The following is a 15,343-nucleotide window of genomic DNA, read 5'->3' on the forward strand; positions in this document are numbered from 1 at the left end:
GTCTCTCTCTCTCTCTCTGTCTCTCTGTCTCTCTGTCTGTCTCTCTCTCTCTCTCTCTCTCTCTCTCTCTCTCTCTCTCTGTGTCTCTCTCTCTCTCTCTCTGTGTCTCTCTCTCTCTCTCTCTCTCTCTCTCTCTCTCTCTCTCTCTCTCTCTCTCTCTCTCTCTCTCTCTCTGTCTCTCTCTCTCTCTCTCTCTCTCTCTCTCTCTCTCTCTCTGTGTCTCTCTCTGTGTGTGTCTGTCTCTCTGTGTGTCTCTCTTTGTCTCTCTCTGTGTTTCTCTCTCTGTGTCTCTCTCTGTGTGTCTCTCTCTCTCTCTCTCTCTCTCTCTCTCTCTCTCTCTCTCTCTCTCTCTCTCTCTCTCTCTCTCTCTCTGTGTGTCTCTCTCTCTCTGTCTCTCTGTGTGTCTCTTTCTCTCTCTGTGTGTCTCTCTCTCTCTCTCTGTGTCTCTCTCTGTGTGTGTCTCTCCCTCTCTCTCTCTGTGTCTCTCCCTCTCTCTCTGTCTCTCTCTGTCTCTCTCTCTGTCTCTCTCTCTCTCTCTCTCTCTCTCTCTCTCTCTCTCTCTCTCTCTCTCTCTCTCTCTCTCTCTCTCTCTCTCTCTCTCTCTCTCTCTCTCTCTCTCTCTCTCTCTCTACCTACAGACTTATAATACAAACAAATCCCGGCCCAAAGAACGTGGACAATAAGATTGACTTTCTTAGGCGTTCAGTTAACTTGGGGGTGTTTTTTTCTTCAGTGGGAATAAAGGTAAAATGCTGAGATCCAGGGAGTCCGAGGTGAAACCGCCGGCGGGGCAACGCTGTGACTCATAACACACGGCACGCCAAGGCGTTACTGCACTTTCTTCTCATTCTCATCCTTCTCCTTTCTTCGCCAAGCAACTTGTCAAAAGAGATTAAAGGAGAGGCCCGGATGAAGAGAGACATTTTTTTTGTTTGTTGAATTTTTAGCTTGTTAAAATCTCTCTGTGGGAGAGAGAGGGGGTGGGGGGGGGGGGGGTTGTGGTCTCTGTGTGTGTTTGTGTGTATTGAAACAGTCCTGTGAGTAACGGGCTAGTCAACACCTCTGCAGGTTTTTAGAGAGGTTTAGCAGTTGTTTCTCTAACTGAAAGCTGACTGGTCACCCACCAAGCATGGACACATTTTGTATTCGTAGGAGGCTGGTAGAAGGAGCCGTTTCTTAGTTTCTTGGCACCATATCTTTGAGAAAAAGCAGAGGTTTGGAACCAACATTCTTTTCCAATCGTTTCGTTCTGAAAAGAACCATTATTTTCATTGTTCCCTTCCAGCAAAATAAAGTTCTGAACCGAACCGATGTTGTTCCTTTCTGGTCCCTGTTTATTCAGCAAGAAAATAAATGAGTTGACTAATCGGTGCAGTTTGAGCAGCTGGTTGTAGAGTGGGCAAGATCTAGTTGTTTACATGCATTGGACAGACAAGTGTAGGCCGCAAGATGTGAGTGAAAGGTTGTGGAGGAGAGAGGAGGCTTGGCTGGAAGCGCTGGGCAGGTTGTTGTCTGAATTAGACCCACAGGATTATACCTACGGAGGAGCGGCTTCTATGCAGAAACTTTGAATGTCTTTGAACTTTTTAATGTTGGACCAGAGGGAACAAGCTTGTGTGTGTAGAGGGGCATCGGAAATTAAACAAAAACACATCTCTCCCTAATTTCTAAATCACGCTTGTAACGTCAGTAGGCTACAGTAGTCTAGGCGTTGGAGGGGGAGGGGCTACAGTAGTCTAGGATTTGGAGGGGGAGGGGCTACAGTAGTCTAGGCTTTGGAGGGGGAGGGGCTACAGTAGTCTAGGCGCTGGAGGGGGAGGGGCTACAGTAGTATAGGCTTTGGAGGGGGAGGGGCTACAGTAGTCTAGGCTTTGGAGGGGGAGGGGCTACAGTAGTCTAGGCTTTGGAGGGGGGAGGGGCTACAGTACTCTAGGCTTTGGAGGGGGAGGGGCTACAGTACTCTAGGCTTTGGAGGGGGAGGGGCTACAGTAGTCTAGGCTTTGGAGGGGGAGGGGCTACATTAGTCTAGGCTTTGGAGGGGGAGGGGCTACAGTAGTCTAGGCCTTGGAGGGGGAGGGGCTACATTAGCCTAGGCTTTGAAGGGGGAGGGGCTACAGTAGCCTATGCTTTGAAGGGGGCGGGGCTACATTAGCCTAGGCTTTGGAGGGGTAGGGGCTACAGTAGCCTAGGCTTTTTGGGGGAGGGGCTACAGTAGCCTAAGCTTCGGAGGGACATGTAGCCTACATACATACTGGCAAAGATTTCCAGCTGGCAGACAGACGCTGGAATTAGTTTCTGAGTGACAGAGTGAGGGCTTTGAAAATATGCTTTGTTGTGTTTTTTGTGGGACAGGGAAAAAATGCCCAGAAAGTAACATATCATTATTAAGCGGTTCCTATGCTTTTAAAATAACAGTTCTATTCCGGAACAGTATTGATCACTTTCGTTCCCGGTTCTGATTCTGTTCCTTGACAATGTTATTTTTCGTTTTTCTGTTCTGTTTCCTGAACTGTCTGTTCCCCCAGGTCCCTAGAGAATGTATGAGTTAACTGTCTGTTGCCCCCAGGTCCCTAGAGAAGGTATGAGTTAACTGTCTGTTTCCCCCAAGTCCCTAGAGAAGGTATTAGTTAACTGTCTGTTTCCCCCAGGTCCCTAGAGAAGGTATGAGTTAACTGACTGTCCAGGGAGTCACTGCGTACTAGTCTGTCTCCAGCTATCACCCGTCAAGGAGGGGTTAGAGGTGTAGCTATCGCCCGTCAAGGAGGGGTTAGAGGGGTAGCTATCGCCCGTCAAGGAGGGGTTAGAGGGGTAGCTATTGTCCGTCAAGGAGGGGTAGCTATCGCCCGTCAAGGAGGGGTTTGAGGGGTAGCTATCGCCCGTCAAGGAGGGGTTAGAGGGGTAGCTATCGCCCGTCAAGGAGGGGTTAGAGGTGTAGCTATCGCCCGTCAAGGAGGGGTTAGAGGGGTAGCTATCGCCCGTCAAGGAGGGGTTAGAGGGGTAGCTATCGTCCGTCAAGGAGGGGTAGCTATCGCCCGTCAAGGAGGGGTTTGAGGGGTAGCTGTCGCCCGTCAAGGAGGGGTTAGAGGTGTAGCTATCGCCCGTCAAGGAGGGGTTAGAGGGGTAGCTATCGCCCGTCAAGGAGGGGTTAGAGGGGTAGCTATCGCCCGTCAAGGAGGGGTAGCTATCGCCCGTCAAGGAGGGGTTTGAGGGGTAGCTATCGCCCGTCAAGGAGGGGTTAGAGGGGTAGCTATCGCCCGTCAAGGAGGGGTTAGAGGGGTAGCTATCGCCCGTCAAGGAGGGGTTAGAGGGGTAGCTATCGCCCGTCAAGGAGGGGTTAGAGGGGTAACTATCGCCCGTCAAGGAGGGGTTAGAGGGGTAGCTATCGCCCGTCAAGGAGGGGTTAGAGGGGTAGCTATCGCCCGTCAAGGAGGGGTTAGAGGGGTAGCTATCGCCCGTCAAGGAGGGGTTAGAGGGGTAGCTATCACCCGTCAAGGAGGGGTTAGAGGGGTAGCTATCGCCCGTCAAGGAGGGGTTAGAGGGGTAGCTATCGCCCGTCAAGGAGGGGTTAGAGGGGTAGCTATCGCCCGTCAAGGAGGGGTTTGTTTTCTTGTCTCCCCACGATTCTCTGTTGATTGTTATGCTGCATTTCTAAAGTTTAGGAAACTGCTAATGCGGCGGTCTCTGGTGTTAGCGTCTGCTAAATGGCATATATTATTATTATTATTATTATATATCTGGTGTTATATATCTGGTGTTATATAGCCTGGTGTTATATATCTGGTGTTATATATCTGGTGTTATATATCTGGTGTTATATATCTGGTATTATATAGCCTGGTGTTATATATCTGGTGTTATATAGCCTGGTGTTATATAGCCTGGTGTTATATAGCCTGGTGTTATATAGCCTGGTGTTATATATCTGGTGTTATATAGCCTGATAGTATATATCTGGTGTTAAATAGCCTGGTATTATATAGCCTGGATAGTGTTGTTACTGATTGTGTCTTTGATGGATCCAAGCTACACTTTTCTTCTTGTCTGGCTTTTGTACCAGCGTTTTGCAGATGCTGTTTTTGTTGTTGTTGACTTCCGTCAGATCAGATCAGGTCAGTTCAGATCAGTTCAGATCAGATCAGATTTAAATGAAAACACTAACGTCCTATCTTCTCTCTGTCTCCTCCCAGGTGTCTGTGTTTGATCGTGTGAGGTGAGGTGTCTGTCTTCGTTGAGGGGAGCGAGGAGGAGGAGTCGCTGTGCCAACCTGGACCATCATGGTGCCAAACATTCACCCTGCAGTTCCCCTCCTGCCCAGGGGGGCGGTGCCATCCCTCCTGCTGCTACTCAGCTGCCTGGTGCTCTCCACTCAGGCTGACAGTAAGTACTGTACCCTAGGATCATGCCAGAATACAGCCAATGGTGTTAATAACACTCACGTTTGTGGGTTTGATTCCTGTTGGAGTCACTTACTAAAACACACTCGCTGTACTTTTAAGTTGTTTTGGATAAAAGCGTTTGCTAAATGGCATATATTATAATACATTAACAAAGATGTATGTTTCTTTAGATTTTATACCGAAGGAAGAGACCAAATAGACTTCAACTTGTAGTTCATCGTGTCATTCATTCAGTCAGTCTGCCTCTTAACAGCAGTGCACCATTACATTAAACTGGACTGCTGAATATTCATTTTTGCTCTAGCTTGTTTGTTTGTTTGTTTTCTTGTTTGTTTGTTTGCTTGTTTGTTTGTTTGCTTGTTTGTTTGCTTGCTTGTTTGTTTGTTTGTTTGCTTGTTTGTTTGTTTTCTTGTTTGTTTGTTTGCTTGTTTGTTTGTTTGTTTGCTTGTTTGTTTGCTTGCTTGTTTGTTTGCTTGTTTGCTTGCTTGTTTGTTTGCTTGTTTGTTTGCTTGTTTGCTTGTTTGCTTGTTTGTTTGCTTGTTTGTTTGCTTGTTTGTTTGCTTGTTTGTTTGTTTGCTTGTTTGTTTGCTTGCTTGCTTGCTTGCTTGTTTGCTTGTTTGTTTGCTTGTTTGTTTGCTTGCTTGCTTGTTTGCTTGTTTGTTTGTTTGCTTGTTTGTTTGTTTGCTTGTTTGTTTGTTTGCTTGTTTGTGTGTTTGCTTGTTTGTGTGTTTGCTTGTTTGTGTGTTTGCTTGTTTGTTTGTTTGCTTGTTTGTGTGTTTGCTTGTTTGTTTGTTTGCTTGTTTGTGTGTTTGCTTGTTTGTTTGTTTGCTTGTTTGTTTGCTTGTTTGTTTGCTTGTTTGTTTGTTTGTTTGCTTGTTTGCTTGTTTGTTTGCTTGCTTGTTTGCTTGTTTGTTTGCTTGTTTGTTTGTTTGCTTAAGAAAACGCTGCTCACGCTGTGCAATTTGCTGCTTAATTTAACTCCGTACATACCACTCCAGGGCCCATTTTCCCCGAATGCACTGGAACTGAGTCTTACGAGTGTTTTAAACGTCTTTCCTACAACGACCCAGGATGCAACATGCGTTTTCCCAGAACACCACGCCAGTGAGAACGGTCGCTAAGTGCGTCGTTGGAGCGTGATAGTAAAGAAAAGGAGAGCTGGTCTCGGATCAGCTTTTTTCCATTCAAATCTGACCTTAACATTATAATTATTTCACAATATTGATGACGGATCAGATCCTAGAGAGATATTACCACCTACAATTTGGCAAAGTCATGAAATATTTTGAGAGAAATTACAGACAATAGGCAACAAGTAACAAAATAGAACTCAATTGATTGAGCATTAAATGTATTTCAATATGACTGATATAGACATATAGCCTACTGTTTTATATTTTAATGCAGTCATCTCGGTTCTCGTTGGAAGCACCTTTTTATAAATTGTTTGTATCAATTGCAAAGACGTTGGCAAGTTTTGAATTTGTAGTTATCTTTGTTCTGAAGTCATCGGGGGTCACATAGAGATGGATAAAAGACACGTGGTTCTGTTCAGCGGGGGTCACATAGAGACGGATAAAAGACACGTGGTTCTGTTCAGCGGGGGTCACATAGAGATGGATAAAAGACACGTGGTTCTGTTCAGCGGGGGTCACATAGAGACGGATAAAAGACACGTGGTTCTGTTCAGCGGGGGTCACATAGAGATGGATAAAAGACACGTGGTTCTGTTCAGCGGGGGTCACATAGAGACGGATAAAAGACACGTGGTTCTGTTCAGCGGGGTCACATAGAGACGGATAAAAGACACGTGGTTCTGTTCAGCGGGGGTCACATAGAGATGGATAAAAGACACGTGGTTCTGTTCAGCGGGGGTCACATAGAGACGGATAAAAGACACGTGGTTCTGTTCAGCGGGGGTCACATAGAGACGGATAAAAGACACGTGGTTCTGTTCAGCGGGGGTCACATAGAGACGGATAAAAGACACGTGGTTCTGTTCAGCGGGGGTCACATAGAGACGGATAAAAGACACGTGGTTCTGTTCAGCGGGGGTCACATAGAGACGGATAAAAGACACGTGGTTCTGTTCAGCGGGGGTCACATAGAGACGGATAAAAGACACGTGGTTCTGTTCAGCGGGGGTCACATAGAGACGGATAAAAGACACGTGGTTCTGTTCAGCGGGGTCACATAGAGACGGATAAAAGACACGTGGTTCTGTTCAGCGGGGGTCACATAGAGACGGATAAAAGACACGTGGTTCTGTTCAGCGGGGGTCACATAGAGACGGATAAAAGACACGTGGTTCTGTTCAGCGGGGGTCACATAGAGACGGATAAAAGACACGTGGTTCTGTTCAGCGGAGATCTTCGGTGTATGAAGTGATGCTGGAAGGCAAAACTGTACCGGTCCACTTGGTCTCCAAGGTGGATTCTGAACGCACCATGCTCAGCTGCTTTCCAAATGCGCTCAGTCTGCTGGTGCTCTGTAGAATATTCTAGAAACAGTACGTGTGGAGTGTGTGTGTGTGTGTGTGTGTGTGTGTGTGTGTGTGTGTGTGTGTGTGTGTGTGTGTGTGTGTGTGTGTGTGTGTGTGTGTGTGTGTGTGTGTGTGTGTGTGTGTGTGTGTGTGTGTGTGTGTGTGACCTCAGTACCCTGCTGTCCATCTTAATGAAGATAGGGGTTTGGAGAAGTGCTCTCTTCGAGATGTGTCACTGTCGCTAGATTCTGGGGCCCCTGGGAGTCTGTGTGGCCCCCGGGGTTGTCGAGTGTGGAGAGATGCCCTACAGAAGAGGAGGGGTCAGGGGACCAAAATTAATTCAGCACATAACCTCAACCACAGCGCTGTCACAGGGTCACTGTAATTCAATTAGATCACACACGAATACACTCTCATTTTCTATCTCACGTTTCAACCTCTCCTGCCGCTCGCCGTGTGACCGTTGGCTTCGCTTTTGAACACGTGTCAGTGTATTACTGACCTTCGGGAACACATTTGATTCTCTACCATTGTACTCTAGAATCCTGACGGCGTGCTCTACGCCAAGGCTTCCAGTTCCTCCACAATAATGCAGAGATGAGTCACTTCAGCCCCCTTTTTCCACCTCTGACCCTGCGACATATAGGACGAATCAAGTGGTTGTTTGAGTGGTAAAATAAATTAATCTCAGCCCTCCGTTAGACAGACGGGAAACAAAGATAGACAATTGAGTGTAATATTATTCTCCTGTTAATTAGAATTTCTGATGTGGTAGCTTCTATCTAGCTATGTGGTCCTCTGCTCTTCTCTCTACTGTGTAAGCCTTACCTCTCTATAGGCCCAGACAGGCAGGCAGGCAGGCAGGCAGGCAGACACAGACAGACAGACAGACAGACAGACAGACAGACAGACAGACAGACAGACAGACAGACAGACAGGCAGGCAGGCAGGCAGGCAGACAGACAGACAGACAGACAGACAGACAGACAGACAGACAGACAGACAGACAGACAGACAGACAGACAGACAGACAGACAGACAGACAGACAGACAGACAGACAGTCCTACTATAGCTGTCCCTCCCTGTTCTCCCCTGTCCCTCCCTGTCCTCCCTGTCCTCCCCTGTTCTCCCCTGTCCCTCCCTGTTCTCCCCTGTCCCTCCCTGTCCCTCCCTGTTCTCCCCTGTCCCTCCCTGTCTCTCCCTGTTTTCTCCTGTCCCTCCCCTGTCCTCTCCTGTCCCTCCCTGTCCTCCCCTGTCCCTCCCTGTTCTCCCCTGTTCTCCCCTGTCCCTCCCTGTTCTCCCCTGCTCCCTCCCTGTCCTCCCCTGTTCTCCCCTGTCCCTCCATGTCCCTCCCTGTCCTCCCCTGTCCCTCCCTGTCCTCCCCTGCTCCCTAACTACATTAATGCTATTAATCAGAGGTGGATGCTTTCATCTTATCATGATTCATATGCTACTCTGAAGTCCTGTCTATACTGTGTTTAAGCCTGACCTCTCTATAGGTTAAGACAGACCGATCTCTTCTAAAGCTGGTCCCCTCTGTTCTGCTGCCTAACAAACTCCAGTAATCAGATCATTACCAGGTAAAACGAGCCAGTGGGGCATTTTAATTCTCAGACAAAGACAGTCTCTGTGTCGCGACCAACTGGAAACCTCGTCTTCTGTTCAGACAGTCACTGAGCCTCTCTCTACAATGGACTGGTAGTTAAGGACAGTCACTGAGCCTCTCTCTACAATGGACTGGTAGTTAAGGACAGTCACTGAGCCTCTCTCTACAATGGACTGGTTGTTAAGGACAGTCACGAAGCCTCTCTCTACAATGGACTGGTAGTTAAGGACAGTCACTAAGCCAATATCTACAATGGGCTGGTAGTTAAGGACAGTCACCGAGCCTCTCTCTACAATGGACTGGTAGTTAAGGACAGTCACTGAGCCTCTCTCTACAATGGACTGGTAGTTAAGGACAGTCACTGAGCCTCTCTCTACAATGGGCTGGTAGTTAAGGACAGTCACTGAGCCTCTCTCTACAATGGACTGGTAGTTAAGGACAGTCACTAAGCCTCTCTCTACAATGGACTGGTAGTTAAGGACAGTCACTAAGCCTTTCTCTACAATGGGCTGGTAGTTAAGGACAGTCACTAAGCCTCTCTCTACAATGGGCTGGTAGTTAAGGACAGTCACTAAGCCTCTCTCTACAATGGGCTGGTAGTTAAGGACAGCAGGAGACAGTTGTCTGGGTCATATTCAAAACAGCCAGCTACACGAAGCAGATATGTATCCCAGTCTGTCAGACCTCAGGCTGCTTCTCTTCCTAGTGATATAAGGAACCTACATTTACATCTGATACATTTTGCATAACGATGATGTAGATTCATAGCTGCCTGCACCAAATTGTCATTTGTTGTTGGAGACAGATGAGACTAGATAACGTTCCTTTTCACATTGGGAGAAGGAAGTTAAAACATTTTTTTTTAAAGGGATGTGTTGTTTCCTGTTTTCAACTGCATTGATGCTTTTCAATTCAGTGAGATTTCTGGGATTTCCAGCCATTTTAGTAGCCAAACCGTTCCACCTGTTCTGTGAGATCCATTGTTGGGAGTCGACCAATAGAATCCCTCCCTCTCCAGTGTTCCAGAATCTAGGGGCCATATGAGGCCTTGTGACATCATTAGTCTCATGTGAGCATTTAACCCCGTCCCGTACAGACGGGGCAGGGCAATCAATCCTGAGTGGTGACCTCAGACACCCCGTTGATCCCTAGGGAACACACTGTAATCAACCCGGGCCCCGTTGATCCCTAGGGAAGACACTGTAATCAACCCAGGTCACTCTACATCACAATAGACCACCACTCCTTCACCAACAAGGTCATACTCAAAGTCACACAGAACAAAACCCACCATGTCTATACATTATCCTTTAAATATAATGGTTTATCTTTTTATCTGTTGACTTGTTTCATGTTGACTTGTTTCAGGTTGACTTGTTTCATGTTGACTTGTTTCATGTTGACTTGTTTCATGTTGACTTGTTTCAGGTTGACTTGTTTCATGTTGACTTGTTTCAGGTTGACTTGTTTCATGTTGACTTGTTTCAGGTTGACTTGTTTCATGTTGACTTGTTTCATGTTGACTTGTTTCAGGTTGACTTGTTTCATGTTGACTTGTTTCAGGTTGACTTGTTTCATGTTGACTTGTTTCATGTTGACTTGTTTCAGGTTGACTTGTTTCAGGTTGACTTGTTTCATGTTGACTTGTTTCATGTTGACTTGTTTCAGGTTGACTTGTTTCATGTTGACTTGTTTCAGGTTGACTTGTTTCAGGTTGACTTGTTTCATGTTGACTTGTTTCAGGTTGACTTGTTTCATGTTGACTTGTTTCAGGTTGACTTGTTTCATGTTGACTTGTTTCATGTTGACTTGTTTCAGGTTGACTTGTTTCATGTTGACTTGTTTCAGGTTGACTTGTTTCATGTTGACTTGTTTCAGGTTGACTTGTTTCATGTTGACTTGTTTCATGTTGACTTGTTTCATGTTGACTTGTTTCATGTTGACTTGTTTCATGTTGACTTGTTTCATGTTGACTTGTTTCAGGTTGACTTGTTTCAGGTTGACTTGTTTCATGTTGACTTGTTTCATGTTGACTTGTTTCAGGTTGACTTGTTTCATGTTGACTTGTTTCAGGTTGACTTGTTTCATGTTGACTTGTTTCATGTTGACTTGTTTCAGGTTGACTTGTTTCATGTTGACTTGTTTCAGGTTGACTTGTTTCATGTTGACTTGTTTCAGGTTGACTTGTTTCATGTTGACTTGTTTCAGGTTGACTTGTTTCATGTTGACTTGTTTCAGGTTGACTTGTTTCATGTTGACTTGTTTCAGGTTGACTTGTTTCATGTTGACTTGTTTCAGGTTGACTTGTTTCAGGTTGACTTGTTTCAGGTTGACTTGTTTCATGTTGACTTGTTTCAGGTTGACTTGTTTCATGTTGACTTGTTTCATGTTGACTTGTTTCAGGTTGACTTGTTTCAGGTTGACTTGTTTCAGGTTGACTTGTTTCATGTTGACTTGTTTCAGGTTGACTTGTTTCAGGTTGACTTGTTTCATGTTGACTTGTTGACTTGTTTCATGTTGACTTGTTTCAGGTTGACTTGTTTCAGGTTGACTTGTTTCATGTTGACTTGTTTCAGGTTGACTTGTTTCATGTTGACTTGTTTCATGTTGACTTGTTTCAGGTTGACTTGTTTCAGGTTGACTTGTTTCAGGTTGACTTGTTTCATGTTGACTTGTTTCAGGTTGACTTGTTTCAGGTTGACTTGTTTCATGTTGACTTGTTTCAGGTTGACTTGTTTCATGTTGACTTGTTTCATGTTGACTTGTTGACTTGTTTCAGGTTGACTTGTTTCAGGTTGACTTGTTTCATGTTGACTTGTTTCAGGTTGACTTGTTTCAGGTTGACTTGTTTCATGTTGACTTGTTTCAGGTTGACTTGTTTCATGTTGACTTGTTTCAGGTTGACTTGTTTCATGTTGACTTGTTTCATGTTGACTTGTTGACTTGTTTCAGGTTGACTTGTTTCATGGGCGTCGATGGGAAACCTCTTGGTACTTTTTATTTTCATTTTAATTTAGTTTTAATTTGTAGTGTCCCTTTCATGACAGTCGAGACCACTGAGCTTCTCTTAGTGCCTGTTATTGTTCTAGCCTGGTCCCAGATCAGTTTCTGCTATCATGTCAAGTCCCTGCCCGCCTGTTATTGTTCTAGCCTGGTCCCAGATCAGTTTCTGCTATCATGTCAAGTCCCTGCCCGCCTGTTATTGTTCTAGCCTGGTCCCAGATCAGTTTCTGCTATGGCATAAACAGACTGGTAAAAAATACATGTGTCATAAGGGCATCACTCTGGGATGTACAATATGTTTTACGATGAGTATTAGTCGCTATGGATACGAGTAGGATCTCTGCTAAAATGTACAAGTTGACTTCGCGTAAACGGTTAGCATTACTTTTCCCGAGTCACTCTCATAGCCTGCTGTTTCTAGAAGAATCCTTAGTCCTTCAAAATGAAAGGTGAAGGTTAAATAAATAGTATATGCGTGGCTAATAGCCGTGTAATTGCCTCTTAATTGCGTAGCCCACACGCACACTAAACACCTCAGAAAGAGAATGTTGATATTTGCTCTGTTATAAAGGGGATTTCTAGAAGTTTCAGTAGTAGTGGTCTGTAAACCGATGTGTTAAAGGGGATTTCTAGAAGGTTCAGCCGTAGTGGTCTGTAAACCGATGTGTTAAAGGGGATTTCTAGAAGGTTCAGTCGTAGTGGTCTGTAAACCGATGTGTTAAAGGGGATTTCTAGAAGGTTCAGTCGTAGTGGTCTGTAAACCGATGTGACGTTAAGAGCTGAGGTAGAAAACCGTAAACCGGTTAGCCATTGTTTGTCCAGACATGAGTGCAGGGGAACAGAAGGGTTGAGAATAAGGGAGAGGAGTGGGTGGGTGGGCGGCTGGATGGATGGATGGAAATTAGATTGTGTTTTTTTGAAGTGTCCATATGGTCATCTAGCGAAAATTGATGAGGATGGAAATGGATTCATTTTAATTAAAAGTAACCACATCCAGCATGGAGAGACACTTGGCAACCTGATACTGGTAAGTCCACAGCTGTGGTCCCCTAGACCAACCCAGCTAGGACAACAGAGACAGGGGACCAACCCAGCCAGGACAACAGAGACAGGGGACCAACCCAGCCAGGACAACAGAGACAGGGGACCAACCCAGCCAGGACAACAGAGACAGGGGACCAACCCAGCCAGGACAACAGAGACAGGGGACTATCCCAGCCAGGACAACAGAGACAGGGGACCAACCCAGCCAGGACAACAGAGACAGGGGACTAACCCAGCCAGGACAACAGAGACAGGGGACCAACCCAGCCAGGACAACAGAGACAGGGGACCGACCCAGCCAGGACAACAGAGACAGGGGACCGACCCAGCCAGGACAACAGAGACAGGGGACCAACCCAGCCAGGACAACAGAGACAGGGGACCAACCCAGCCAGGACAACAGAGACAGGGGACCGACCCAGCCAGGACAACAGAGACAGGGGACCGACCCAGCCAGGACAATAGAGACAGGGGACCGACCCAGCCAGGACAACAGAGACAGGGGACCGACCCAGCCAGGACAACAGAGACAGGGGACTATCCCAGCCAGGACAACAGAGACAGGGGACCGACCCAGCCAGGACAACAGAGACAGGGGACCGACCCAGCCAGAACAACAGAGACAGGGGACCGACCCAGCCAGGACAACAGAGACAGGGGACCGACCCAGCCAGGACAACAGAGACAGGGGACCGACCCAGCCAGGACAACAGAGACAGGGGACCGACCCAGCCAGAACAACAGAGACAGGGGACCAACCCAGCCAGGACAACAGAGACAGGGGACCGACCCAGCCAGGACAACAGAGACAGGGGACCGACCCAGCCAGGACAACAGAGACAGGGGACCGACCCAGCCAGGACAACAGAGACAGGGGACCGACCCAGCCAGGACAACAGAGACAGGGGACTATCCCAGCCAGGACAACAGAGACAGGGGACTATCCCAGCCAGGACAACAGAGACAGGGGACCAATCCAGCCAGGACAACAGAGACAAAAGAGTTTTTCACTTTATATATTCACTTTGTATGTTGTCTACCTCACTTGCTTTGGCAATGTTAACACATGTTTCCCATGCCAATAAAGCCCTTGAATTGAATTGAATTGAATTGAGAGACAGAGAGAGAGAGACAGAGAGAGACAGAGAGAGAGAGAAATAGAGAGAGAGACAGAGAGACCGAGAGAGAGAGAGAGAGAGAGAGAGAGAGAGAGAGAGAGAGAGAGAGAGAGAGAGAGAGAGAGAGAGGAAGCTTTTTATGTGGCAGAGCATCAATGTCATGGCATCGTCGGAGAGGAGAGAAGAGGGGAGAGGAGAGGAGAGGAGAGTACAGGAGGGAGGAGGGTCGTCTGAGGTTAACGATGGGAGATTAATAGTTTAATTAGTGCGTTTGGTAGCAAGGCAGAGAGAGGAGGAAGGAGGCACCACCCAAACCCTCCTCACACAACACCAACCAACATGCATCTTATAGGGAGAGAAATGGCTGAATGTTTCTCGACTGTCTCAGTTCACATCTCTGTGTAACAGTAGATAGTAAAACACATTGAGATGTGGAAAATGGAGGCATGTTCTCTAGGCCAGGTATTCTTCACATTTTCAAACAGTCCATTTATATTTTCCAACGGGGCTTTTGGGTGAGTTTTTCTTCTCGGCTGAATAGCCTCGTTTCACTGCCAAAAATAAAATTAAACCATCTAGTGTTCAGCGAAATAACAACACAATGTCAAATACAGGAAGTCGAGTCAAATAATTAACATCCAATCACATTAACCGTTACTCTCTCGCAGGGGAATCCCACTAACGGTCTGTATGTAGCCAAACGTAGCTGCTGCTCATTCCGTTTGCTCGAAAATGGATAAATGGTTTAAAAAAGTAAGGCCCTCGTCCATAGAGACACATAGCAGCTCTACTGGTAGTACTGCTACTAATACTAGGACATCATACTGCTACTACCAGCTCTACTGGTAGTACTGCTACTACTACTAGGACATCATACTGCTGCTACCAGCTCTACTGGTAGTACTGCTACTACTACTAGGACATCATACTGCTACGACTACTAGGACATCATACTGCTACTACCACTAGGACATCATACTGCTACTACCACTAGGACATCATACTGCTACTACTACTAGGACATCATACTGCTACTACCACTAGGACATCATACTGCTACTACCACTAGGACATCATACTGCTACTACCACTAGGACATCATACTGCTACTACTACTAGGACATCATACTGCTACTACTACTAGGACATCATACTGCTACTACTACTAGGACATCATACTGCTACTACTACTAGGACATCATACTGCTACTACTACTAGGACATCATACTGCTACTACCAGCAGTACTACACCTGCACCTGTCAAGGTGACAAGTGGTTCTGCTTCTACGAGCACATCCAATGTTAGCATCAGTAATTCTACATTTGTTGTTAGCCCAGCTAGCATGGACACTGATAGCATGGACACTGATAGCATGGACACTGATAGCATGGACACTGATAGCATGGACACAGCTAGCATGGACACAGCTAGCATGGACACTGATAGCATGGACACAGATAGCATGGACACTGATAGCATGGACACAGATAGCATGGACACTAATAGCATGGATACAGCTAGCATGGACACTGATAGCATGGACACTGATAGCATGGACACAGCTAGCATGGACACAGCTAGCATGGACACAGCTAGCATGGACACAGATAGCATGGACACTGATAGCATGGACACAGATAGCACGGACACTAATAGCATGGATACAGCTAGCATGGACACAGATAGCATG

General features: G+C 46.4%; 1 protein-coding gene across 8 annotated transcripts in view; it reads left to right on the forward strand.

Annotated features, from left to right (window-relative positions):
• The window catches only part of LOC124009295 (receptor-type tyrosine-protein phosphatase F), a 462,304-nt gene that overhangs the window by 180,168 nt on the left and 266,793 nt on the right, over positions 1-15,343 (forward strand). For all 8 annotated transcript variants that reach the window (XM_046320941.1, XM_046320940.1, XM_046320945.1 and 5 more), the window contains one exon: positions 4,188-4,377. In XM_046320941.1, the coding sequence (XP_046176897.1) occupies positions 4,275-4,377 (103 nt within the window). In that variant the 5' untranslated portion in view covers positions 4,188-4,274. The remainder of the gene's footprint in view (positions 1-4,187; positions 4,378-15,343) is intronic.

The sequence above is a fragment of the Oncorhynchus gorbuscha genome, linkage group LG22 (assembly GCF_021184085.1).
Source record: "Oncorhynchus gorbuscha isolate QuinsamMale2020 ecotype Even-year linkage group LG22, OgorEven_v1.0, whole genome shotgun sequence".
Lineage (NCBI taxonomy): Eukaryota > Metazoa > Chordata > Actinopteri > Salmoniformes > Salmonidae > Oncorhynchus > Oncorhynchus gorbuscha.